The 27,735-nt window shown below is 46.2% G+C and overlaps 1 protein-coding gene across 2 annotated transcripts in view; it reads right to left on the minus strand.

Annotated features, from left to right (window-relative positions):
• ric1 (RIC1 homolog, RAB6A GEF complex partner 1) overlaps window positions 1-27,735 on the minus strand; it is a 210,029-nt gene that overhangs the window by 109,858 nt on the left and 72,436 nt on the right. The window contains exon 3 of one of the 2 annotated variants that reach the window (XM_072517226.1): window positions 12,087-12,166. The exons of the other annotated variant lie outside the window; for it this stretch is intronic. Coding sequence (XP_072373327.1) covers window positions 12,087-12,166 — 80 coding nt within the window. The remainder of the gene's footprint in view (window positions 1-12,086; window positions 12,167-27,735) is intronic. 2 annotated transcript variants of the gene reach the window in all.

The following is a 27,735-nucleotide window of genomic DNA, read 5'->3' on the forward strand; positions in this document are numbered from 1 at the left end:
GCAACCTTCAGAGATCTGTGGACATGAACCCCAAGATCTCTCTGTTCCTCCACATTCCTCAGAACCCTGCCGTTGACCCTGTAATCCGCATTAAAAAAAATTCTACCAAAATGAATCTCCTGATTAAGAAGGGATCAGGGGTTATGGGGAGAAGGCAGGAGAACGGGGATGAGAAACACAGCAGCATGATTGAATGGCGAAGCAGACTCGATGGGCTGAATGGCCTAATTCTGGTCCTATGTCTTATGGTGAGTTGCCTTCTTGAACTATTGCAGTCCCTGTGGTGTAAGTAGACCCACAGTGCTGTCAGGGAGGGACTTCCAGGATTCTGACCCAGCAACAGTGCAGGAAGGGCGACAGTGCAGTTCCAGGTCAGGATGGTGAGTGACTTCAGAGGGGAACCTCCAGGTGGTGACATTCCCATATTTCTGCTGTCCTTCTCCTTCTATTGTGGTAGTGGGCGTGGGCTTGGAAGGTGCTGCTTAAATAAACCGGAGTGAGTTGCTGCAGTGCATCTTATGGATGGTATCCACTGCTGCTACTGTGCATCAGTGATGGAGGGGTTAAATGTTTGTGGAAGGGATATCAGTCAAGCAGGTTGCTTTGCCATAGATGCTGTCAAGCTTCTTAGTGTTGTTGGAAATGAACATCCAAGAAAGTGGGGTGTATTCCATCACATTTCTGACTTGCGTCCTGTAATTGATGGACAGGGTTTGGGGAGTCAGGATGAATTACTTATTACTTGCCACAGGATTTCTTGCCTCATGCTACATATTCATGTAGATAAACCTAATTGTTATGCAAAGCGGCAGAGAATACGTCATTTGCAAACTTCACGGACAGTTGGTGGGCAAGGGCGCAAAGAAAAACTCCAGTTATTAACTATTCATTGAAAACATCAACTGAAATGAAGTCTCCTTCAACAAGACCACTGATTGCCTCATTACTGGTTTAAGCAGGCTACTTTGATCTTAAATAACCCAGGGGGAAGGCATTTGGAAGTGTTTTTGGACTTTTGGTAAACAATCCAATGGAACATTGATTGCAGAGAGTCCAATGACTGAAAGCCTTGGACTCAAAATAAAGAAAGTTCAATCCACTGTGCCCATTATCAAAAAGGGTCAGAGCAGGCTATTGAGGTCCATTGCTCTTCTTCTTCTTACGGTCACACTAGTGTAAGGATCAATGCATTTTAGGTGCTTTGCCATACTGCAATGACTGACTGAAGAGTCCAGACCTAGAGTATAAAATACTGCCACATGATAGAACCCATAACGTTATTGACCCTTGTAACTGAATGCACATTTCTCTTTGTTCTCTTGATTTCCTCAGCCATCTGTCTTTAGCATATTTGGCTCATTGGTCTAGAACAGCCAACCAGTGCAGCCTATTAGTCATATCTTCCCAGCTTGTGATATTGAAGTTTCTCTTTGAAGCATCTCTCAATTCAAGCCCCGGTTATTCCAACAGCTTTGAAGTTCTCCATACAAGAAATTATTTGGGAACATGCGCATCTTTCTAAGCCATTGGAGGAATCCATGCTAGGTAACTTAGTTCCTTCAAGTGTCAAGAGCATTCTCTTCCCACCTGATGATCTAACATACGTCTGAAGTAGAGGATTTGGAAAGAATGTTTTGCTTTCTCTCCTTCTGGCTATAGGTGGCTACACAGCAGCATGCTCAAGACACATGTTTGGTGTTCAACATAACATTTCTGATTATTCCACACATGCTTAATCATGTGGCTGTTACATCTCTGATACAAATTACAAATTCACCCTCCCCACCTCTCTCTCTCTCTAGAGGACAAATATTCACTTTACACTTTTCCTTTTTAAATACCTGTTGAAGATATGTCACCTTTCTAGTTAGCTTTCCCTTGTTTCAATTTCTCCCTCATTATTCTTGGCTTTTTAAAAATTCTATCCAATTTTCTGACCTGCCACAATCTTCAGAGTGTATGCTTTTTCTTTCAATTCGATGCTATCTTTAACTTCCTTAGTTAGTCAAAGGTGGTATGTCCTTCCTCTCAAATCATTCTCACTGAAGCACCTCTCTGTTGAGCGTTATAAAATATCTCAAATGTCTGGCACTGCATTTTTATTGACCTATTCTTAATTTAATTTATCAGTTCACTTTAGCCAGCTGTCTTCATACCCTCATAATTGCCCTTTCTGTATTCAAGTTTAAAACACTTGTCTTCAACACAATCTTCTCTCCCCCAAATTGAATGCGAAATTCAATCATGCTATGATCACTAAAATCTATGGGTTACTTTGCTATGAGGTCATTAGTTTATTCTAGAATAACCTGTGGTCTGGTTTGCTGCAGAAGGTGTTACTAAAAAAACCTCCCAAAAACATTCTATGAACATATTTTACAAGCTATCCTTGCCAAAATGATTCGTTCAATCTATATGTAGATTAGAATCTCCCAGGATCATCACTTTTTGGCATAGGCCCCATCATAAGAACATAAGAAGTAGGAACAGGAGTAGGCCATCTGGTCCCTCGAGCCTGCTCCGTCATTTAATGAGATCATGGTTGATCTTTGTGGACTCAGCTCCACTCTCCGGCCCGTACACCATATCCCCGAATCCCTTTATTCTTTAGAAAGGTATCTATCTTTTTCTTAAAAACGTTTAAAGAAGGAGCCTCAACTGCTTCACTGGGCAAGGAATTCCAGAGATTCACAACCCTTTGGGTGAAGAAGTTCCTCCTACACTCCGTCCTAAATCTACTTCCCCTTATTTTGAGGCTATGCCCCCTAGTTCTGCTTTCCCCGACCAGTGGAAACAACCTGCCCACATCTATCCTATCTATTCCCTTCATAATTTTATATGTTTCACTAAGATCCCCCCCACATCCTTCTAAACTCCAATGAGTACAGTCCCAGTCTACTCAACTTCTCGTCATAATCTAATCCCCTCAACTCTGGGATCAACCTAGTGAATCTCCTCTGCACTCCCTCCAGTGCCAATATGTCCTTTCTCAGGTAAGGAGACCAAAACTGAACACAATACTCCAGATGCGGCCTCACCAACACCCTATACAATTGCAGCATAACCTCCCTAGTCTTGAACTCCATCCCTCTAGCAATGAAAGACAAAACTCGATTAGCCTTCTTAATCACCTGTTGCACCTGCACACCAACTTTTTGCGACTCGTACACCAGCACACCCAGGTCCCTCTGCACAGCAGCATGTTTTAACATCTTACCGTTTAAATAATAATCCATTCTGCTGTTATTCCTCCCAAAATGGATAGCCTCACACTTGGCAACATTGAATTCCATCTGCCAGACCCTAGCCCATTCACCTAACCTATCCAAATCCTTCTGCAGACTTCCGGTATCCTCTGCACTTTTTGCTTTACCACTCATCTTAGTGTCGTCTGCAAACTTTGACACATTGCACTTGGTCCCCAACTCCAAATAGTCTATGTAAATTGTGAACAACTGCAGGCCCAACACTGATCCTTGAGGGACCCCACTAGTTACAGGTTGCCAACCAGAGAAACACCCATTTATCCCCACTCTCTGCTTTCTGTTCGTTAACCAATCCTCTACCCATGCTAACACTTCACCCTCAATGCCATGCATCTTTAGTTTATGCAGCAACCTTTTGTGTGGCACCTTGTCAAAAGCTTTCTGGAAATCCAGATATACCACATCCATTGGCTCCCCGTTATCTACTGCACTGGTAACGTCCTCAAAAAATTCTACCAAATTAGTCAGACACGACCTACCCTTTGTGAACCCATGCTGCGTCTGCCCAATGGGACAATTTCCCTCCAGGTGCCCCGCTATTTCCTCCTTAATGATAGATTCCAGCATTTTCCCTACAACCGAAGTTAAGTTTACCGGCCTATAATTACCCACTTTCTGCCGACCTCCTTTTTTAAACAGTGGTGTCACGTTTGCTACTTTCCAATCCTCTGGGACCACCCCAGAGTCTAGTGAATTTTGATAAATTATCACTAGTGCGTTTACAATTTCCCTCGCCATCTCTTTTAACACTCTGGGATGCATCCCATCAGGGTAAGGAGACTTGTCGACCTTTAGCCCCATTAGCTTGCCCAATACTGCCTCCTTAGTGATTACAATCATCTCAAGGTCCTCACCTATCATATCTTTATTTCCATCAGTCACTGGCATGTTATTTGTGTCCTCCACTGTGAAGACTGACCCAAAAAACCTGTTCAGCTCCTCAGCCATTTCCCCGTCTCCTATTATTAAATCTCCCTTCTCATCTTCCAAAGGACCAATATTTACCTGAGCTACTCTTTTTTGTCTTATATATTTGTAGAAGCTTTTACTATCTGCTTTTATGTTCTGAGCCAGTTTACTTTCATAGTCTACCTTACTCTTCTTTACAGCTTTTTTAGTAGCTTTCTGTTGTCCCCTAAAGACTTCCCAGTCCTCTAGTCTCCCACTAATTTTTGCCACTTTATATGTTTTTTCCTTCAATTTGATACTCTCCCTCACCTCCTTAGATATCCAGGGTCGATTTTCCCCCTTGCTACCGTCTTTCTTTTTTGTCGGTATGAACTTTTCCTGAACACTGTGAAAGATCGCTCGGAAGGTTCTCCACTGTTCCTCAACTGCTTCACCATGAAGTCTTTGCTCCCAGTCCACCTTAGCTAGTTCTTCTCTCATCCCATTGTAATCGCCTTTGTTTAAGCACAAAACACTAGTGTTTGATTTTACCTTATCATCCTCCAACTGTATTTTAAATTCCACCACATTGTGGTCGCTCCCTCCAAGAGGATCCTGAACTATGAGATCATTAATCAATCCTGCCTCATTACACAGGACCAGATCTAGGACCGCTTGTTCCCTTGTAGGTTCCATTACATACTGTTCCAGGAAATTAACCTGGGCACATTCTATAAACTCCTCAAGGCTGCCTTTACCAACCTGGTTAAACCAATCGATAAGCAGATTAAAATCTCCCATGATAACCGCTGTACCATTTCTACATGCATCCGTTATTTCTTTGCTTATTGCCTGCCCTACCATCCTGTTACTATTTGGTGGCCTATAGACTACTCCTATCAGTGGCCTTTTCGCCTTACTATTCCTGATTTCCACCCAAATTGATTCAACCTTGTCCTCCATAGCACAAATATCATCCCTTACTATTGCCCGGATGCCATCTTTAAACAACAAAGCTACACCACCGCCCTTACCGTCCATTCTATCCTTTCGTATAGTCTGATACCCTTGGATATTTAACTCCCAGTCGTGACCACCTTTTAACCATGTTTCAGTAATGGCCACTAAATCATAGTCATTCACGATGATTTGCGCCATCAACTCATTTACCTTATTTCGTATACTACGAGCATTCAGGTAAAGTACACTTATGCTGTTTTTTATGTCTTTGTTATGAATCCTAACACCTTGATCATTAACTTTTCGCAATTTATTTTTCCTCTTACCCTTTCTCCTAATTTTCCTCGTCTTTGAACCCATATCTCTACATAATAACCTGTCACGTAACCTGCTGCCTTGATCTCCATTAACCATTATACTGTCCATAGCTTTACACTTCCCTTCCTCCTTAATTTCTTCATGTGTACCCTGACCTACAATATGGTTACTGTTTGGGGGGCTATAAACTAATCCTACAAGTGACTTCCCATAGAACATAGAACATAGAACAATACAGCGCAGTACAGGCCCTTCGGCCCACGATGTTGCACCGAAACAAAAGCCATCTAACCTACACTATACCATTATCATCCATATGTTTATCCAATAAACTTTTAAATGCCCTCAATGTTGGCGAGTTCACTACTGTAGCAGGTAGGGCATTCCATGGCCTCACTACTCTTTGCGTAAAGAACCTACCTCTGACCTCTGTCCTATATCTATTACCCCTCAGTTTAAGGCTATGTCCCCTCGTGCGAGCCATTTCCATCCGCGGGAGAAGGCTCTCACTGTCCACCCTATCTAACCCTCTGATCATTTTGTATGCCTCCATTAAGTCTCCTCTTAACCTTCTTCTCTCTAACGAAAACAACCTCAAGTCCATCAGCCTTTCCTCATAAGATTTTCCCTCCATACCAGGCAACATCCTGGTAAATCTCCTCTGCACCCATTCCAAAGCCTCCACGTCCTTCCTATAATGCGGTGACCAGAACTGTACGCAATACTCCAAATGCGGCCGTACCAGAGTTCTGTACAGCTGCAACATGACCTCCTGACTCCGGAACTCAATCCCTCTACCAATAAAGGCCAACACTCCATAGGCCTTCTTCACTACCCTATCAACCTGGGTGGCAACTTTCAGGGATCTATGTACATGGACACCTAGATCCCTCTGCTCATCCACACTTTCAAGAACTCTTCCATTAGCCAAATATTCCACATTTCTGTTATTCCTTCCAAAGTGAATCACCTCACACTTCTCTACATTAAACTCCATTTGCCACCTCTCAGCCTAGCACTGCAGCTTATCTATATCCCTCTGTAACCTGCTACTTCCTTCCACACTATCGACAACACCACCGACTTTAGTATCGTCTGCAAATTTACTCACCCACCCTTCTGCGCCTTCCTCTAGGTCATTGATAAAAATGACAAACAGCAACGGCCCCAGAACAGATCCTTGTGGTACTCCACTTGTGACTGAACTCCATTCTGAACATTTCCCATCAACCACCACCCTCTGTCTTCTTTCAGCTAGCCAATTTCTGATACACATCTCTAAATCACCCTCAATCCCCAGCCTCCGTATTTTCTGCAATAGCCTACCGTGGGGAACCTTATCAAACGCTTTGCTGAAATCCATATACACCACATCAACTGCTCTACCCTCGTCTACCTGTTCAGTCACCTTCTCAAAGAACTCGATAAGGTTTGTGAGGCATGACCTACCCTTCACAAAGCCATGCTGACTATCCCTGATCATATTATTCCTATCTAGATGATTATAAATCTTGTCTCTTATAATCCCCCCCAAGACTTTACCCACTACAGACGTGAGGCTCACCGGTCTATAGTTGCTGAGGTTGTCTCTGCTCCCCTTTTTGAACAAAGGGACCACATTTGCTATCCTCCAGTCCTCTGGCACTATTCCTGTAGCCAATGATGACATAAAAATCAAAGCCAATGGTCCAGCAATCTCTTCCCTGGCCTCCCAGAGAATCCTAGGATAAATCCCATCAGGTCCCGGGGACTTATCTATTTTCAGCCTGTCCAGAATTGCCAACACCTCTTCCCTACGTACCTCAATGCCATCTAATCTATTTACCTGGAGCTCAGCATTCACCTCCACAACATTATCTTTTTCCTGAGTGAATACGGACGAAAAATATTCATTTAGTATCTCGCCTATCTCTTCAGACTCTACACACAACTTCCCATCCCTGTCCTTGACTGGTCCTACTCTTTCCCTAGTCATTCGCTTATTCCTGACATACCTATAGAAAGCTTTTGGGTTTTCCTTGATCCTTCCTGCCAAATACTTCTCATGTCCCCTCCTTGCTCGTCTTAGCTCTCTCTTTAGATCCTTCCTCGCTACCTTGTAACTATCCATCGCCCCAACTGAAACTTCACACCTCATCTTCACATAGGCCTCCTTCTTCCTCTTAACAAGAGATTCCACTTCTTTGGTAAACCACGGTTCCCTCGCTCGGCACCTTCCTCCCTGCCTGACCGGTACATACTTATCAAGAACACGCAGTAGCTGATCCTTGAACAAGCTCCACTTATCCAGTGTGTCCAACACTTGCAGCCTACTTCTCCACCTTATCCCCCCCAAGTCACGTCTAATGGCATCATAATTTCCCTTCCCCCAGCTATAACTCTTGCCCTGCGGTGTATACTTATCCCTTTCCATCCTTAACGTAAACGTCACCGAATTGTGGTCACTGTCCCCAAAGTGCTCACCTACCTCCAAATCCAACACCTGGCCTGGTTCATTACCCAAAACCAAATCCAATGTGGCCTCGCCTCTTGTTGGCCTGTCAACAAACTGTGTCAGGAAACCCTCCTGAACACACTGTACAAAAAACGACCCATCTAATGTACTCGAACTATATCTTTTCCAGTCAATATTTGGAAAGTTAAAGTCTCCCATAATAACTACCCTGTTACTTTCGCTCTTATCCAGGATCATCCTCGCCATCCTTTCCTCTACATCCCTAGAACTATTTGGAGGCCTATAGAAGACTCCCAACAGTGTGACCTCTCCTTTCATGTTTCTAACCTCAGCCCATACTACCTCGGAAGATGAGTCCCCATCTAGCATCCTCTCCGCCACCGTAATACTGCTCTTGACTAGCAGCGCCACACCTCCCCCTCTTTTGCCTCCTTCTCTGAGCTTACTAAAACACCTAAACCCCGGAACCTGCAACATCCATTCCTGTCCCTGCTCTATCCAGGTCTCCGAAATGGCCACAACATCGAAGTCCCAGGTGCCAACCCATGCTGCCAGTTCCCCTACCTTATTTCGTATACTCCTGGCATTGAAGTAGACACACTTCAAACCACCTACCTGAACACTGGCCCCCTCCTGCGACGTCAAATCTGAGCTCCTGACCTCTATACTCTCATTCTCCCTTACCCTAAAACTACAATCCAGGTTCCCATGCCCCTGCTGCATTAGTTTAAACCCCCCCAAAGAGCACTAACAAATCTCCCCCCCAGGATATTTGTGCCCCGCAGGTTCAGATGTAGACCATCCTGTTTGTAGAGGTCCCATCTTCCCCAGAAAGAGCCCCAGTTATCCAGAAATCTGAATCCCTCCCGCCTGCACCATCCCTGTAGCCACATGTTTAATTGCTCTCTCTCCCTATTCCTCATCTCACTATCACGTGGCACGGGCAACAACCCAGAGATAACAACTCTGTTTGTTCTAGTTCTGAGCTTCCATCCTAGCTCCCTGAAAGCCTGCCTGACATCCTTATCCCCTTTCCTACCTATGTCGTTAGTGCCAATGTGGACCACGACTTGGGGCTGCTCCCCCTCCCCCTTAAGGACCCGGAAAACACGATCCGAGACATCATGTACCCTTGCACCTGGGAGGCAACATACCAAACGTGAGTCTCTCACGCTCCCACAAAATCTCCTATCTGTGCCCCTGACTATCGAGTCCCCAATTACTAATGCTCTGCTCCTCTCCCCCCTCCCTTCTGAGCAACAGGGACAGACTCCGTGCCAGAGGCCCGTACCCCATGGCTTACCCCTGGTAAGTCCCCCCCCCCACAAGTATCCAAAGCGGTATACTTGTTTCTCAGGGGAACGACCGCAGGGGATCCCTGCACTGACTGTTTTTTCCCAGTCCCTCTTACAGTTACCCATCTATCTCCAATCTTTGGTGTAATTAATTCCCTGAAGCTGCTATCTATGACCCCCTCTGCCTCCCGAATGATCCGAAGTTCTTCCAACTCCAGCTCCAGTTCCCTAACTCGGTCTTGGAGGAGCTGGAGATGGCAGCACTTCCTGCAGGTAAAATCAGCAGGGACACTAACGGCATCCCTCACCTCAAACATCCTGCAGGAGGAACATTGCACTCCCTTCCCTGCCATTCCTCTAACTTTCTACCATCTTTACTATTTCTTATTGCTACCCAAACTGATTCTACATCTTACATAGAAACAGGAGGCCATTTGGCCCTTCGAGCCTGCTCCGCCATTCATTACAATCATAGCTGATCATCAAGTTCAATACCTTGATCCCCCCATATCCCTTGATCCCTTTAGCCCAAAGAACTATATCTAATTTCTTCTCGAAATTACACGTTTTGGCCTCTTGATCTTTAGAACTGAGGTCATAATTCTCCAGTGTACTAATGCATCATTGATTAATAGAGCTACTCCTCCACCTTTCCCGATGCCCATACACTCCCTACAGTATAGGAGGCCATTCGGCCCATCGAGTTTTCACCAGCCCTCCGAAACAGCACTCTACCTAGTCCCACTCCCCTGCCCGATCCCCATAATCCCACCTAACCTGTACATCTCTGGACACTAAGGGACAATTTTTAGCCTGGCCAATCCACCTAACCTGCACATCTTTGGATTGTCTTGTCCTTCTGAAATGTAATGTATTCATAAATATTCAGGTCTCAGCCTTTGTCATCTTTCAGCTATGTCTCTGCAATGGCCTTCAGATCACATATTTATTTTTATTTGCGGTCACAATTAATCTGTTGTTATTAATGCTACAGGCATTTAGATACAGAATCTTTAGTTCTGTCCTTTAACTACTTTCACAACCTCTAGCCTTATCTGAGAACTGTGTCTAATCCTCTGATTATGCTGGCCTCTACATTCCAGTTATCTCCTCCCACTTCAATGGCTTCCTATACCAGTGCCATGGTTAGTATGCTCATCTGCCTTCCAGCTCCGGCTCTCATTTATAAAAGCTGAAAGAATCTCAAACTTTTTGGACAATTGTAAAGGCTGGGGCACCTCCACTTCTACCATCTTGATCGCCATACCTGCCTCACTTGCAGTCAGTCACACCCTCCTATACCTGACCACTGAATCAGAAGACCCTATCCTAATTATACTTTTTGCTTCGAGACATGTTATAAAAGAGTTTACTACCAGGTCTTGTATGTAGTGATACAACTTCGGCACTAGATCAGCACAGTAAAAGAGCAGAAACAAGATACGCTAAAATGTGCTGGTGCATAAACATGTGTCTGTGTCAATGCTATGAAGTTAAAACTGTCAGATTAATCATGACAATATTGGACGACAGCATTTGTACCATCTTATCCAGAATCAGATGCAAGGGGCAGAATATTAAAACTTGGAAACAAAAATAGGAACACTTCAGAATATTGCCTAGTTTGCACAGAAAGGGTTTGAAAAATAAAATGTATTTTTAAATAGTGTTTTTTAAAAGCAAATGTATTTATTTACACAACGGAAACCGACAAAGAGTTTGCAGTTAAAATGCATATAAACAAAGCTATGAAACTGCTTCCCCGAGGATTGCAAGCCATAAGAAATTTGTAACTTCTCTCTGTAAAACACTTCACACCTATTTTGTTGGAAACTGGGTTCGGTGCTCTCTGCAAACCTGGTCTTGCTGGTTCAGCACAGGGCTAAATCGCTGGCTTTGAAAGCAGACCACGGCAGGCCAGCAGCGAGGGTTCAATTCCCAAACTAGCCTCCCCGAACAGGTGCTGGAATGTGGCGACTAGGGGCTTTTCACAGTAACTTCATTTGAAGCCTACTTGTGACAATAAGCAATTTTCATTTTCCTTGTGAACAGAGGGCAATAAAATCTGACACAAAGGGAAGTGCCTATAAATTAATTGTTCACACTGAGACACATGTACGTAGGGCAAATGAAAAGATGAAATTTAATGTGAGAAATGAGGGGACATGATATGGATGAAAAATGAATGCAGAAACAGAAGCACTAATAAAAATGACAGTGAATGCAGGATGGGGCGAGAGGTGTCACACAAGGGTCTGATGAGGACGCAAACGTATGTATAAGTAAGCATGTTCTATATGTCAATCTCAAAGTTTGCGGACAGCACCAAAGAAGTTTGTTGTGAATTTAGGTGTGCTGTACAAAGCTTCTCAGATTTAGTGCCATAATTTGGACTTTGTAAACAATGAGTGTGCTCTCATTTGAGAGTTGACTTACTGTAGCTACTTGCACAGAAGAACCCAGGGCAATAGTTCTATCCTTGTGATGTGAATTGCATATTCGAGTCTGGTTTGTGCACTTCCAGAACCTCTCCAAAGATGGTGAGGAGTGGTAAGGATGAAGTCAGATATAAATTGCTAAGCTGCTTAGTTTCATAGGAAGACGAACGTACAGAACAAGTTGGACAATGGTATTTAATTACTTAACTCGTGAAAAGGCACAAGCTTGATAAGGCAATTTACTTGTCTCTATGCTGTAATGTCCTAATAATTTTATGGGAAGTGGGGAAAGAGAGAACATGTTTGTGAACCCGAGATGGTTTGCAAAACATACTTTCCATGGAGTTCTGCAATCATCCCCAAATTAAACCCGTTGTGTTTAAGATGATCCTTTATGATCAATACCATACACCAACATTGTCAACTAAACACCACTCCTATTTCAAAATTAAAAGTCAAGACTCACTTGGGATATACTGGTTCATATAAGCATTTCTCTTGTCCTGAATACCCAATGTCAAAGAGCAAGATGTATCCATTTGCAGTCTGAAAGAAACAGAAATCAAAATTATACTTAGGAAAAACCTCACTAAGGTTGCCAATTTCCCCAGTACCATGGAAGTATTTTTGCCATGATAATTCATCCTCAATAACAAAGGGCGCAATAAGGTCAACAAATTAGAACATACAGTGCAGAAGGAGGCCATTCGGCCCATCAAGTCTGCACCGACCCACTTAAGCCCTCACTTCAACCCTATCCCCTTAACCCAATAACCCCTCCTAAGCTTTTTGGATACTAAGGGCAACTTAGCATGGCCAATCCACCTAACCTGCACGTATTTGGACTGTGGGAGGAAACCGGACCACCTGGAGGAAACCCATGCAGACACGGAGAGAACGTGCAAACTCGGCACAGACAGTGACCCAGCAGGGAATTGAACCTGGGATCCTGGCGCTGTGAAGCCACAGTGCTAACCACTATGCTACCATGCTGCCATTAGCCATGCTCTTTTGCAAATTTATGAAAACAAGTTTTATTTTCTACTGATACATGCACAATGTTGGATTCCAGCTGCCCGTGATATTTAGTTCACGGAAATCTCTTTTAAAAGCTTGTTATGACAATCCTTCAGTAGCACTTAATAGCTGTGCCTAAAGTAGGTTGACAATTCACTTTATAATAGATTCAGCTTTTGTTTTATGATCCAAGTGCTTGGCACACGATACTTTTAGATTATAAGCAAACTTGATTTTCTCCCATTGAACATTGCTCATTTTAGAAACACAAAAACATAGGAATTAGGAGCAGGAGTAGACAATTCAGCCCTTTGAGCCTGCTCCGCCATTCAATCAGATCATGGCTGATCTCTTCCTGGTCTCAAATCAACCTGCCTGATTGATCCAAATATCCCTTTAACCCATTTTATTGACAGAAATGTATCTCCTTCTTCAAACCATTTCATGACTCAGAATCCACCGCACTATGGGGTAGTGAGTTCCACAAATTCACCACCCTCTGCGGGTAGTTTCTCCTCATCTCAGTTCTAAATCTACCACCTCTCAACCTATAATTATGAAAATAATTTAGATTTAAAAATAAAAGACTGCATTCCTCTGATTGCAGTTTTCTTGGCAAAGTAATCAAAAATAACAAATTCACTATCTGTAGTATCAATGCTCCAGACAATTGCCAAAAGATTACATTTGAGATTTGCAAAGGAAATCTCACCCACAGAATATGGAGTCTAAGTTGTTGAACTGCCTGAAAGAAAAATGGTTAATGCAGCCTTTTAACCAATTCATTTATAAAGTCATTATTTCTGGTTGATGTCCAAGAAAGAAGCATTTGGTGAGTTGCAAACCAGCTACAACCTCTCATTTTATGGATCAGTATTAAAAGAAAGGCTCAAGGGACTTCCGGGTGCGGCGATGACCAGCTAAGTCGCACGTTTCGGCAGCTCCCGGTGGAACGGACTTTTGGGCTCTTAATAAGAGCCCCAACGGCAATTTTAACGGCTAGAAGCACTGTGTGGTAAACCAGAAGGGAATCCCCCCTGGAAACGGATGGAAAAAGGAGAGGGAAGTGGCCAGATTGCAGTGGATCCTTTGGAGCAGCGGCAAGGAAGGCAAGCAAGAACCAAGATGGCGACGGAAGGTGGCAGTTTAACATGGGGCCCTGAACAACAAGAGTTTTTGAAATGTTGCGTGGAAGAACTTAAAAAGGAAATGAAGAAGGAGCTGTTGGCCCCGTTATTACAGGCGATCGAAGGGCTAAAGGATGAGCAAAAGACCCAGGAGCGGGAGCTTCGGGTCGTGAAGGCAAAGGCTGCCGAGAACGAGGACGATATACAGGGTATATATATATGGTGGTGAAGACTGAGATGCACGAGGCACACCATAAACGATGTGTGGAAAGACTGGAGGTGCTGGAGAATAACGCGAGGAGGAATAATTTAAGGATTCTTGGTCTTCCTGAAGGTGCAGAAGGAGCAGACGTCGGGGGAAAAGATGAGTTTTATGTTATTAATCCTGCGATGCGGTAACTTTTCTCTCTTCCACAGGTGGTGGTGGAGGGAGGAAGGGAGGTGAAGGAGATGGGGCGTTGGCCATGGGGGGCGGGGCCAAAAGGGAAGCGCGGGCTTTGTTCCCGCGCTATGATAATCATGGCGGGAATAGGGAAGCAGGGAGGAGGGGGCGTCGCACGGTGCGAGCCGAGGTCACGGGGGGAAAGCCGAGGTCGGCCAGAGTTTGCTGACTTCTGGGAGCAACATGGGGGGTGTAACTACGCTAGTGGGGGATCTAGCGGGGGGTGGGTGTGAGGGGGGAGTTACTGGGTTGCTGCTGCTGGGGAGAGGGGGAGCCGGAATGGGGTGGGGTGGGCGGGGGGGCAGGGACAGCTGCGTGGGAACCAGGTGAGGAGCTGGAAAAAGGGGATGGCTAATCGACAAGGGGTGGGGGTAAAAAGCCCCCCAGCCCGGTGATCACGTGGAACGTGAGAGGGCTGAACGGGCCGATAAAGAGGGCACGAGTACTCGCACACCTTAAGAAACTTAAGGCAGACGTGGTTATGTTACAAGAGACGCACTTGAAACTTATAGACCAGGTTAGACTACGCAAAGGATGGGTGGGGCAGGTGTTTCATTCGGGGCTAGATGCGAAAAACAGGGCGGTGGCTATACTAGTGGGGAAGCGGGTTATGTTTGAGGCAAAGACCATAGTGGCAGATAGCGGGGCAGATACGTGATGGTGAGTGGCAAATTACACGGGGAGGCGGTGGTCTTGGTAAACGTATATGCCCCGAACTGGGATGATGCCAATTTTATGAGGCACATGCTAGGACGCATCCCGGACCTAGAGGTGGGAAAGTTGGTAATGGGGGGAGATTTTAATACGGTGCTGGAGCCAGGGCTGGACGGGTCGAGATCCAGGACTGGAAGGAGGCCGGCTGCAGCCAAGGTGCTTAAAGACTTTATGGAGCAGATGGGAGGAGTAGACCCGTGGAGATTTAGTAGACCTAGGAGTAAGGAGTTTTCGTTTTTCTCCTATGTCCACAAAGTTTATTCGTGAATAGACTTTTTTGTCTTGGGAAGGGCGTTGATACCGAAGGTGAGGGGGACGGAGTATACGGCTATAGCCATTTCGGATCACGCTCCACATTGGGTAGACTTGGAGATAGGGGAGGAAACAGAAGGGCGTCCACCCTGGAGAATGGACATGGGACTAATGGCAGATGAAGGGGTGTGTCTAAGGGTGAGGGGGTGCATTGAAAAATACTTGGAACTCAATGATAACGGGGAGGTCCAGGTGGGAGTGGTCTGGGAGGTGCTGAAGGCAGTGGTTAGAGGGGAGCTGATATCAATAAGGGCACATAAAGGAAAGCAGGAGAGTAGGGAACGGGAGCGGTTGCTGCAAGAACTTCTGAGGGTGGACAGGCAATATGCGGAGGCACCGGAGGAGGGACTGTACAGGGAAAGGCAAAGGTTACACGTAGAATTTGACTTGCTGACAACGGGTACTGCAGAAGCACAGTGGAGGAAGGCACAGGGTGTACAGTATGAGTATGGGGAGAAGGCGAGCAGGTTGCTGGCCCATCAATTGAGGAAAAGGGGAGCAGCGAGGGAAATAGGGGGAGTGAGGGATGAGGAAGGAGAGATAGAGCGGGGAGCGGAGAGAGTGAATGGAGTGTTCAAGGCATTCTATAAAAGATTATACGAAGCTCAGCCCCCGGATGGGAAGGAGAGAATGATGTGCTTCCTGGATAGGCTGGAATTTCCTAAGGTGGAGGAGCAGGAGAGGGTGGGACTGGGAGCACAGATCGAGATAGAGGAAGTAGTGAAAGGAATTAGGAGTATGCAGGCGGGGAAGGCTCCGGGACCGGATGGATTTCCAGTCGAATTTTATAGGAAATATGTGGACTTACTTGCCCCGATACTGATGAGAACCTTTAATGAGGCGAAGGAAAGGGGACAGCTGCCCCCGACTATGTCAGAGGCAACGATATCACTTCTCCTAAAGAAGGAAAAAGACCCGCTGCAATGCGGGTCCTATAGACCTATTTCCCTCCTAAATGTAGACGCTAAAATTCTGGCCAAGGTAATGGCAATGAGGATAGAGGATTGTGTCCCGGGGGTAGTCCATGAGGACCAAACTGGGTTTGTGAAGGGGAGACAGCTGAATACGAATATATGGAGGCTGCTAGGGGTAATGATGATGCCCCCACCAGAGGGGGAAGCGGAGATAGTGGTGGTGTTGGATGCCGAGAAAGCATTTGATAGAGTGGAGTGGGATTATTTGTGGGAGGTGTTGAGGAGATTTGGCTTTGGAGATGAGTATATTAGATGGGTACAGCTGCTGTATAGGGCCCCGATGGCGAGCGTGGTCACGAATGGACGGGGGTCTGCGTATTTTCGGCTCCATAGAGGGACGAGGCAGGGATGTCCTCTGTCCCCATTATTGTTTGCACTGGCGATTGAGCGCCTGGCAATAGCACTGAGGGGTTCCAGGAAGTGGAGGGGAGTACTCAGGGGAGGAGAGGAACACCGGGTATCTCTTTACGCGGACGATTTATTGGTGTATGTGGCAGACCCGGCGGAGGGGATGCCAGAGATAATGCGGATACTTGGGGAGTTTGGAGAATTTTCAGGATATAAGCTGAACATGGGGAAAAGTGAGCGGTTTGTGGTGCATCCAGGGGAACAGAGCAGAGAAATAGAGGACTTCCCACTGAGGAAGGTAACAAGGGACTTTCGCTACTTGGGGATCCAGATAGCCAAGAATTGGGGTACATTGCATAGGTTAAACTTAACGCGGTTGGTGGAACAGATGGAGGAGGACTTCAAGAGATGGGACATGGTATCCCTGTCACTGGCAGGGAGGGTACAAGCGGTTAAAATGGTGGTCCTCCCGAGATTCCTCTTTGTGTTTCAGTGCCTCCCGGTGGTGATCACGAAGGCTTTTTTCAAAAGGATTGAGAAGAGTATCATGAGTTGTGTGTGGGCCGGGAAGACCCCGAGAGTGAGGAAGGGATTTTTGCAGCTTAGTAGGGATAGGGGGGGGGCTGGCGCTACCGAACCTGAGTGAGTACTACTGGGCCGCCAACATCTCAATGGTATGTAAGTGGATGGGAGAAGAGGAGGGAGCGGCGTGGAAGAGATTGGAGAAGGCGTCCTGTAGGGGGACTTGCCTACAAGCCATGGTGACGGCGTCGTTGCCGTTCTCACCGAAGAAATACACCACAAGCCCGGTGGTGGTGGCTACTCCGAAAATTGGGGGCAATGGAGACGGCATAGGGGAAAGACGGGAGGCTCGGTGCGGTCCCCGATAAGAAATAATCATAGGTTTGCTCCGGGGAGAATGGATGGGGGATTTGGAACATGGCAAAGAGCAGGAGTAATACAATTGAGAGATCTGTTTGTAGATGGGACGTTTGCAAGTCTGGGAGCGCTGACCGAAAAATATGGGTCGCCCCAAGTGAATGCATTCCGGTATATGCAACTGAGGGCTTTTACGAGGCAACAGGTGAGGGAATTCCCGCAGCTCCCGACGCAGGAGGTGCAGGACAGAGTGATCTCAAAGACATGGGTGGGGGACGGTAAGGTGTCAGACATATATAGGGAGATGAGAGACGAGGGGGAGATCATGGTAGACGAGCTGAAAGGGAAATGGGAAGAAGAGCTGGGGGAGGAGATTGAGGAGGGGCTGTGGGCTGATGCCCTAAGTAGGGTAAACCCATCGTCCTCGTGTGCCAGGCTAAGCCTGATACAATTTAAGGTGTTACACAGGGCGCATATGACTGGAACACGGCTTAGCAAATTTTTTGGAGTAGAGGATAGGTGTGCGAGATGCTCGAAAAGCCCAGCGAATCACACCCACATGTTCTGGTCATGTCCGGCACTACAGGGGTTTTGGGTGGGGGTGACAAAGGTGCTTTTGAAGGTAGTGGGGGTCCAGGTCGAACCAAGCTGGGGGTTGGCTATATTTGGGGTTGCAGAAGAGCCGGAAGTGTAGGAGGCGAGAGAGGCCGATGTTTTGGCCTTTGCGTCCCTAGTAGCCCGGCGCAGGATACTGTTGATGTGGAAGGAAGCCAAGCCCCCGGGTGTGGAGACCTGGATAAATGACATGGCAGGGTTTATAAAGCTGGAACGGATTAAGTTCGTCCTAAGGGGATCGGCTCAAGGGTTCACCAGGCGGTGGCAACCGTTCGTCGAATACCTCACAGAAAGATAGAGGGAATGGAAAAGAAGAAGACAGCAGCAGCAGCCCGGGGGGGGGGGGGGGGGGGGGGGGGGGGGGGGGGGGGGGGGGGAGGAGGAACCAGAGGGATTCTCAGGGATGTTAATATACAAAATATACAAGTATAATATGTATAGGTTGTTGTTATAGATAATTGTATATTGGACTGTTAAAACATATTTTTGGAGAATATTTATCTGGGACAAGGCAGTTGCCATTTAGTTTTGTTTTTGTTTATTATATTATTTATTTCTTGCTTATAAAACTGGCCATTGTTATTTATATTATTATATTACTGTGTAAAGGATACATAATGTACTGTGATGGTTGGCCAAAAAGTTTCAATAAAAATATTTAAAAAAAAGAAAGGCTCAAGAAGGTCCGGGTCTCCGACTCCCAGTTACCTTGACTACAGCTCCACACCCCATATCCTGTAAGAACTCCATCTAATTCTCCCAGTCCCTTCACCTCAGCCTCATCTGTTTTGATGATGTACTTTGCTCTCCCCCGACCCCCCACCCTATCAATTTATTTTGGTTTCTTTCTTTGGTCCAGGTGGTCACTGGGGCCATCTGTTCCCTGTCCAGGTTGTCCTTGGACACGGTGCTTGCTTCTGCTCTGCCATTATACATTCTGATCCCTTACTGTGCCATTATCAGCACCCTTCTTAGACATTATCACTACCATACCCTTTGCCTTTCTGGCCAAAACATCTCCACCTTTTGCTGACCCTCTATCCAGCCTCACTGATTCATGCCACCATCCACCCACAAAAATATGAATCTCATCCTATTTCCAGTTCTCTCTAGCTTTGACAAAGAGTCACTCAGACACAAAACGTTAGCAGCTCCCTCTCTCTCCACTGAGACTGTCAGAACTACTGAGATTGTCCAGCATTTTCTGTTTGTGTTTCAGATTCCAGCATCCGCAGTAATTTTCTTTTATCTAGAATGGACAACCTATTCTTTTAATATAAATTTAGAGTACCCAATTCATTTTTTCCAATTAAGGGTCAATTTAGCGTGGCCAATCCACCTAGCATGCACATCTTTTGAGTTGTGGGGGCGAAACCCATGCAGACACGGGGAGAATGTGCAAACTCCGCACGGACAGTGACCCAGAGCCAGGATCGCACCTGGGACCTCGGCGCCGTGAGGCTGCAGGGATAATCCACTGCGCCACTGTGCTTCCCTATGGACAACCTATTCTGATGAACAACAACATTTCAGACAAAAGCAAAATACTACAGATGCTGGACATCTGAAATAAGAACATAAAAAGGTGCAAAAATTCAGGTCACGAAGCATCTGTGGAGAACAATAGTTAACGTTTCAGGTTAGTTGGGGGTGATAATGATGCCCCCAGCGGAGGGGGAGGCAGAGATAGTGGCAGCGATGGATGCAGAGAAGGCATTCGATAGGGTAGAGTGGGAGTATTTATGGGAGGTGTTGAGAAGGTTTGGGTTCGGGGAAGGGGTTTGTCAGTTGGGTCAAACTCCTCTATGGGGCCCCAGTGGCAAGTGTAGTCACAAATCGGCAGAGATCGGAGTATTTTCAGTTACATAGGGGAACAAGGCAGGGGTGCCCCCTGTCCCCATTACTGTTCGCGCTGGCAACTGAACCACTGGCCATAGCGTTGAGAGACTCTAGGAAATGGAGGGGGATGGTTAGAGGGGGAGAGGAACATCGAGTGTCACTCTACGCAGATGACCTACTGCTGTATGTGGCGGATCCTGTGTAGGGGATGACAGAGGTTATGCAGATATTGAGGGAGTTTGGAGATTTTTCGGGACATAGGCTTAATATGGGGAAGAGTGAGCTTTTCGTAGTACACCCTGGGGATCCACTCTCCAGCAGCGGAAATTCCCTCACCTGTTGCCTCGTAAACGGCCTCACTTGCATGTATCTAAAGATATTCCCCGGGGGCAACTCATACTTTTCCTCCAGCGCTCCCAGGCTCGCAAACTCCCCGTCAATAAACAAGTCTCTCAATCTCCTAATTCCTGCCCGATGCCAGCTCTGGAACCCTCCGTCCATCCTTCCTGGGACAAACCTATGGTTATTCCTGATCGGGGACCACACCGAGGTACCCGTCATGCCCCTATGTCGCCTCCATTGCCCCCAGATCTTTAAGGTTGCCACCACCACTTAGTTCGTGGTATACCTTTTCGGGGAAAGCGGGGTAGCGGCGCCGTCACCAGCGCCTTTAGGCTCGTTCCTTTACAGGACGCCATCTCCAGCCTGGAAGAGGGATAGACGCCCTGCCGTTAAGGAGAGTGGAAAGGAGCTTCCGATATTTGAGGATTCAGGTAGCCAAGAACTGGGGAACTCTACACAAACTCAATCTGACGCGGCTGGTGGAGCAGATGGAGGAGGATTTCAAGAGGTGGGATATGCTGCCGCTCTCACTGGCGGGCAGAGTGCAAGCGGTAAAGATGATGGTCCTCCCAAGGTTTCTTTTTGTGTTTCAATGTCTCCCCATTTTGATCACTAAGGCCTTTTTTAAGAAAACAGATAGGAGTGTTATGGGTTTCGTGTGGGCAGGGAAGACCCCGAGGGTAAGGACGGGGTTCCTGCAGCGCAGCAGGGACAGAGGGGGACTGGCGTTGCCGAATCTGGACGATTATTACTGGGCAGCCAATGTGGCGATGGTTTGCAAGTGGATGAGGGAGGGAGAGAGGGTGGCTTGGAAGAGGATGGAGATGGCGTCCTGTAAAGGAACGAGCCTAAAGGCGCTGGTGACGGCGCCGCTACCGCTTTCCCCGAAAAGGTATACCACAAACTAAGTGGTGGTGGCAACCTTAAAGATCTGGGGGCAACGGAGGCGACATAGGGGGGTGACGGGTACCTCGGTGTGGTCCCCAATCAGGAATAACCATAGGTTTGTCCCAGGAAGGATGGACGGAGGGTTCCAGAGCTGGCATCGGGCTGGAATTAGGAGATTGAGAGACTTGTTTATTGACGGGGAGTTTGCGAGCCTGGGAGCGCTGGAGGAAAAGTATGAGTTGCCCCCGGGGAATATCTTTAGATATATGCAAGTGAGGCCGTTTACGAGGCAACAGGTGAGGGAATTTCCGCTGCTCCCGACACAGGGGATCCAGGATAGAGTGATTTCGGGGGTATGGGTCAGGGAGGGCAAAGTGTCCGAAATATATCAGCAGATGAGAGACGTGGGGGAGGCGCTGGTAGAGGAGCTGAAAGGAAAATGGAAAGAAGAGCTGGGGGAGGAGAGATTGAGGAGGGTCTGTGGGCTCTTGCCCTAAGTAGGGTAAATTCCTCTTCCTCGTGTGCCAGGCTTAGCCTGATACAATTCAAGGTTCTACACAGAGCACACATGACGGGAGCAAGGCTGAGCAGGTTCTTCGGAGTGGAGGACAGGTGCGGGAGGTGCTTAGGAAGCCCGGCGAATCACACACACATGTTCTGGTCGTGTCTGGCACTGGATGAGTACTGGAGGGGAGTGGCAAGAGTGATTTCAAAGGTGGTGAAGGTCCGGGTCAAGCCAGGCTGGGGGTTAGCTATATTTGGGGTAGCGGAAGAGCCGGGAGTGCAGGAGGCGAAGGAGGCCGATATTCTGGCCTTTGCGTCCCTGGTACCCCGGCGAAGGATCTTACTCATGTGGAAGGAAGCGAAACCCCCCCGGCGTGGAGGCCTGGATAAACGACATGGCAGGGTTCATAAAACTGGAACAGATTAAGTTTGCATTGAGAGGATCGGTTCAGGGGTTCTCCAGGCGGTGGCAACCGTTCCTTGACTATCTCGCGGAACGTTAAGGGAAAATAGATCGTCAGCAGCAGCAGCCCGGGGGGGGGGGGGGAGCACTATTTTTTGTTACTTTGCCAGTTCACTATTTTATTTAAATAATGTTACTTATTAGTTATTGTGTTATCTCTTACGTTGATTTGTAAAGTGGAAAAATTGTGTTTGAAAACTTTAATAAAATATATTTTTTTTAAAAAACGTTTCAGGTTTTATCAGAACTTTTATCAGAAGTCAGTATTAACTTATTGGGGAAGACTGACGCAAAAAAAAGGTTGAGCCCTTCGAGCATATTGCTCACTCAGAGGTAAGGAGAAATGTATTTGCACAAGTAGCAGCCTTCCTTGGTCAGAAGATGACTTTTCTTCTCCCCATTCTTCTTTTACCTAGTAGGTGTAATAGGCATCCTCCGTCATTGCAAGGTGAAGGACAGAGCATCATAATAATAATAATCTTGTCACAAGTAGGCTTACATTAACACTGCAATGAAGTTATTATGAAAATCCCCTGGTTGCCACATTCCGCTGCCTGTTCGGGTACACAGAGTGAGAATTCAGAATGTCCAAATGACCTAACAGCACATCTTTCGGGACTTGTAGGAGGAAACCGGAGCACCCGGAGGAAACCCACGCAAACACAGGGAGAACTGCTGCTGTGAAGCAACAGTGCTAACCACTATGTTACCATGCCGCCCAAAGTTGGAAGTTAAATTGTGTTCATCAGGCTGTTCCAGGTAAACCAGAGTGCCACTTAATTATGGGCAGTCTAGGGTTAAGAAAGAGGAAGGTCAGCTCAGCTATCATCACTCATGCATAAGGTGGGTTCAGCCAGAACTGAAGATTGAAGTGGAATAGATAACCCCACTGCCAAAAAGGTAGCTCATTTATTTGATACTCCAGAGGCTATTGCCATTGCCTTAGGAAAGAATTGACGCAACCACACAGCTCGTAAAGATAGCTAACCACATGTTTCTAGGCAATGAATTGGTTCAAAGCTGGTAACATGTCAGCTATCAGGGTTTTTAACCTTACCAAGTGTATCTCACATTCTGATCACTTTACTAATCCTCAAATAGCCATTAATGGTGATTTATACTAATAAATTGAATTGTAATTGTGACTTTTGTAACCAATAAACAATCACTGCATGACAGGCTGACATCCAAGAATCAGAATCCCAACTGTGTAGAAGGAGGCCATTTGGCCCACAGAGTGTGCCCCGACCCTCCAAAAGAGCACCCAACCATGTTTACCATCGACTACCGTCCGGTGGCCTTGACGTCTTTCATTATGAAGTGCTTCGAGAGGTTAGTCATGAGACACATCAACTCCATACTCCCAGAATGCCTTGATCTACTGCAATTCGCATACCGCCACAACTGGTCCACAGCAGATGCCATCTCCCTGGCCCTACAAACATCCCTGGACAACAAGGACTGCTACGTCAGACTACTATTCATTAACTACAGCTTCTCCTTCAACACTATAATCTTAGCCAAGCTCATATCAAAACTCCAAAACCTAGGACTTTGTTTGTCCCTCTGCAACTGGATCCTCGACTTCCTGACCCAAAGCCCACAATCAGAAAGGATAAATAAACAACATCTCCTCCATGATAGTCCTCAATACTGGGGCCCCACAAGGCTGTGTACTTAGCCCCCTACTATACTCCTTATACACATGCGACTCTGTGGCAAAAGTTGGCTCCAACTCCATCTACAAGTTGCTGATGACACGACCATAGTGGGTCAGATTGCGAACAATGATGATTCAGAGCACAGGAGGGAGATAGAGGACCTAGTGGCATAGTGTGACAACAATCTCTCCCTCAAGGTCTGCAAAACTAAGGAGTTGGTCATTGACTTCAGGAAGCAAAGAATCATACACACCCGACTGTATCAATGGTGCCAAGGTGAAGATGGTTGACAGCTTCAAATTCCTAGGTGTGCACTTCACTAACAATCTGTCCTGGTCGACCCACGTCGACGCTACGACCAAGAAAACGCAACAGCGCTTATACTTCTTCAGGAAACTAAGGAAATTCGGCATGTCCACATTGACTCTAATTTTTACAGATGCACCATAGAAAGCATCCTATCTGGCTGCACCACAGCCTCGTTTGGCAACCACTCGGCCCAAGACCGTAAAAAGCTACAAAGGGTCGTGAACACAGCCCAGTTCATCACACAAACCCATCTCCCATCCATTGACTCTGTCAACACCTCCCGGCTGCCTTGGGAAAGCGGGTAGCATAATCAAAGACTTCTTCCACCCGGGTTATTCTCTCTTCCAACCTCTTCCATCGGGCAGGAGATACAAAAGTCTGAGAACACGCACGGACAGATTTAAAAACAGCTTCTTCCCAGCTGTTACCAGACTCCCGAGTAATCCTCTTATGGACTGAACTGACCTCTCCACTTATCTTCTCTACTGAGTAGTACTACACTCTGTATGCTTCACCTGATGGCTGTGCCTATGTATTTACATTGTATATCTAATGAACATCCTATGTTTTTTCATGTATGGAACGGTCTGTCTGGACTGTATGCAGAACAATACTTTTCACTGTACCGTGGTACATGTGCCAATAAACCCAAATCTAAATCCACCCTACCTTATCTCTGTAACCCTTCAACCTAACCTGCATATCCTTGGACACTAAGGGGCAATTTAGCATGGCCATTTCACCTAACCCACGCATCTTTGGGTTGTGGAGGAAACTCACATAGACATGGGGACAAACTCCACACACAGTCACCCAAGGCTGGAATTGAACCCAGGTGCCTGGCGCTGTGAGGCAGCAGTACTAACCATTGTGCCACCACACTGCCCTTGAGAAAGTATTAAATAAAACACTCAAACGCTTACAGATAGCCTAATCTGTGAAGAAATAGATATAATCAAGTGGAATATAGATAATTATGGAGAATTGAGATATATAATTAAGACACTACATTTTTAGAAATTAAGATCCTCTTAATACAAATGAATTTAAGAAGAAACGGGTCAAATGTTTCAACCACACAAGGACATCTCTGAAATAAAAACAGAACGAGCTGGACAAACTCAGCAGGTCTGGCAGCATCTGTGGAGAGAGAAACAGAGTTAACGTTTCGGGTCCATACGATTTTTCTTCAAAACCGAAAAGGGATAGAAATGCAATGAACTATATAGTTGGGAGAGGCTGGTGGGACAGAATAGACGAAAGTCAGAGCTAGGAGAGATTGACAAAGATATCATGGACGTAAGCTGTTAATGGTTGCATTAAGGACTAAAGAAGAAGAAATCTTCAATATAATATGAACGCATGGTTGGACACTTCTGATCTTGTGCCTTGCTAAGCAGGCAGCTTGCTACCCAGGGATTCAAGGTAACACCTTTAGGTTTTGATGGATGGTCACAATATTTTGACTGTAACATTATATAAAGTTTTATAGCATTAACTTTTGGATTCAATATTAGAGCTAAGGTTAGGTTTTCCATCGTTTTCTAATAATTAATGTTGCAATGTACTTAGCCTAAACGTTTGTGCACGTTCGGTTCTTTCCTAAATTGTAAAATGAGTAAAGTAATGGCTTGCTCAGTATTCCGTATAAAACTCAAAAGAACCTCCTCTCTGCATATTGCCAAGAAGGGATATACATCATTAAATGAGACCCCCTGACCCTATCTGGGTAATTATAACCTAACTGATGACCAGGAGGTTACATTTTCTGCTGGTTACTCACCTTAAGGGAGAAATAGAACATCTCTTCAACGCCAAACAAGTGTGCAAGGGGTGGCTGTTTGAATCTAGAATAGCCCCAGAAGGGGTTAAGCAAATAATCCACTTCAACTAGGCGCTGAATCGGTTTTGAGTTGTTACAGAATCAGATACTTGCGTTTGTGCCTAAAATCTGTATTTCAGACTATAAAATATAGAAGGAAGAGTGTTTAACTGACAGTGATATGAAGATCGAGATTTAAGTATCTTGACTTCAAGGCAGCATTTCACCAAGTGTGGCATTAAGCAGCCCTAGCAAACTGGAGTCAATGGGAATCAGGAGGAAAACCATGCCGCTGATTGCAGTCATACCTTGGACAAAGGAAGGTGGTTGTTGGGAGGCCAATCGCTCCAGTCCCAGAACATCACTGCAGGAATTCCTCAGAGGAGTGCCGTCACCCAAATATCAGCCGCTGTTTCAATCAATGATCTTCTTTCCATCACAAGGTTAAACGTGGGGATGTTCGCTGATGACTGCACAATGTTCAAGATGATTCGTGACTCAGATACTGAAACAGCAAGACCTGAACAATATCTAGGCTTGGGCTGACAAGTGGAAAGTAACATTTGTGCACATAAGCTCCAGGCAATGACCATCTCCAATAAAAGAGAATTTAACCATCGCCCCATGATGTTCAATGGTATAAATATCGCTGAGTCCCCATGCTCTCAGTATCCGGGAGGTTTACCTTTGGCCAGAAAACGGAACTAGCCATATAAATTCTGTGTCTACAACAGCAGGTTAGAGGCTAGGAATTCTGTGGCAAGTAACTCACCCCAAACGTCTCAAGCCTGTTCACCATCTACAAGGCAGAAGTTAGGAGTGTGATGAAATATTCTTCACTTGCCTCTCACCACTCTCAGGAAGTTCAACAGCCAGGACAAAGCAGCTAGTTTGCTTGGAATTCCTTCCACAAACATTCACTACTTCCACCACCTACACACAGTAGCAGCAATATCTACCATCTACAAGATGCACTGCAGGAACTCACCCAGGATCCTTAGCACTTTCCAAACCAATGACCACCACCACCTAGAAAACCACACCACCATCTGGAAGTTCCCCTCCAAGCCTGACTTGGAAATTTATTGCTGTTCCTTCATGGTTGCTGGGTCAAAATCCTGGAACCTCTGTGGGTGTATCACACCTCAGGATCTGCAGTGGTTCGAGGCAGCAGCTCCCTGCCACTTTCTCAAGGGCAATTAGGGATGGACAATAAATGCTGGGCTAGCCAGCAATGTCCACGTCTCATGAATGAGTTTTAAAAAAAAATGCAGGTTGACACAAGCTCAGGAAACAGCATTGTATTCAAGATTACAAAGGGAAATTGGATCTTCTCAATCCTATCGGAGAGTTAAGAGGAAGTGTCCTGACTTCCGGGTGCGGCGATGACCAGCTGAGTCGCACGTTTCGGCAGCTCCCGGTGAAACGGACTTTTGGGCTCTTGATAGGAGCCCCAACGGCAATTTTGACGGCTAAAAACACTGTGCGGTAAACCAGAAGGGAATCCCCCCTGGATACGGATGAAAAAAGGAGGAGAAAGTGGCCGGATTGCAGTGGATCCTTTGGAACAGCGGCAAGGAAGGGAAGCAAAAACCAAGATGGCGTCGGAAGGTGGCAGTTTAACATGGGGCCCTGAACAACAAGAGTTCTTGAAATGCTGTGTGGAAGAGCTCAAAAAGGAAATGAAGAGCTGTTGGCCCCGATACTACAGGCGATCGAAGGGCTAAAGGAGGAACAAAAGACCCAGGAGCGGGAGCTTCGGGTCGTGAAGGCAAAGGCAGCCGAGAATGAGGACGACATACAGGGCCTGGTGGTGAAGACGGAGATGCATGAGGCACATCAGAAACGATGTGTGGAAA

The sequence above is a fragment of the Scyliorhinus torazame genome, chromosome 9 (assembly GCF_047496885.1).
Source record: "Scyliorhinus torazame isolate Kashiwa2021f chromosome 9, sScyTor2.1, whole genome shotgun sequence".
Taxonomy (NCBI): Eukaryota; Metazoa; Chordata; class Chondrichthyes; order Carcharhiniformes; family Scyliorhinidae; genus Scyliorhinus; species Scyliorhinus torazame.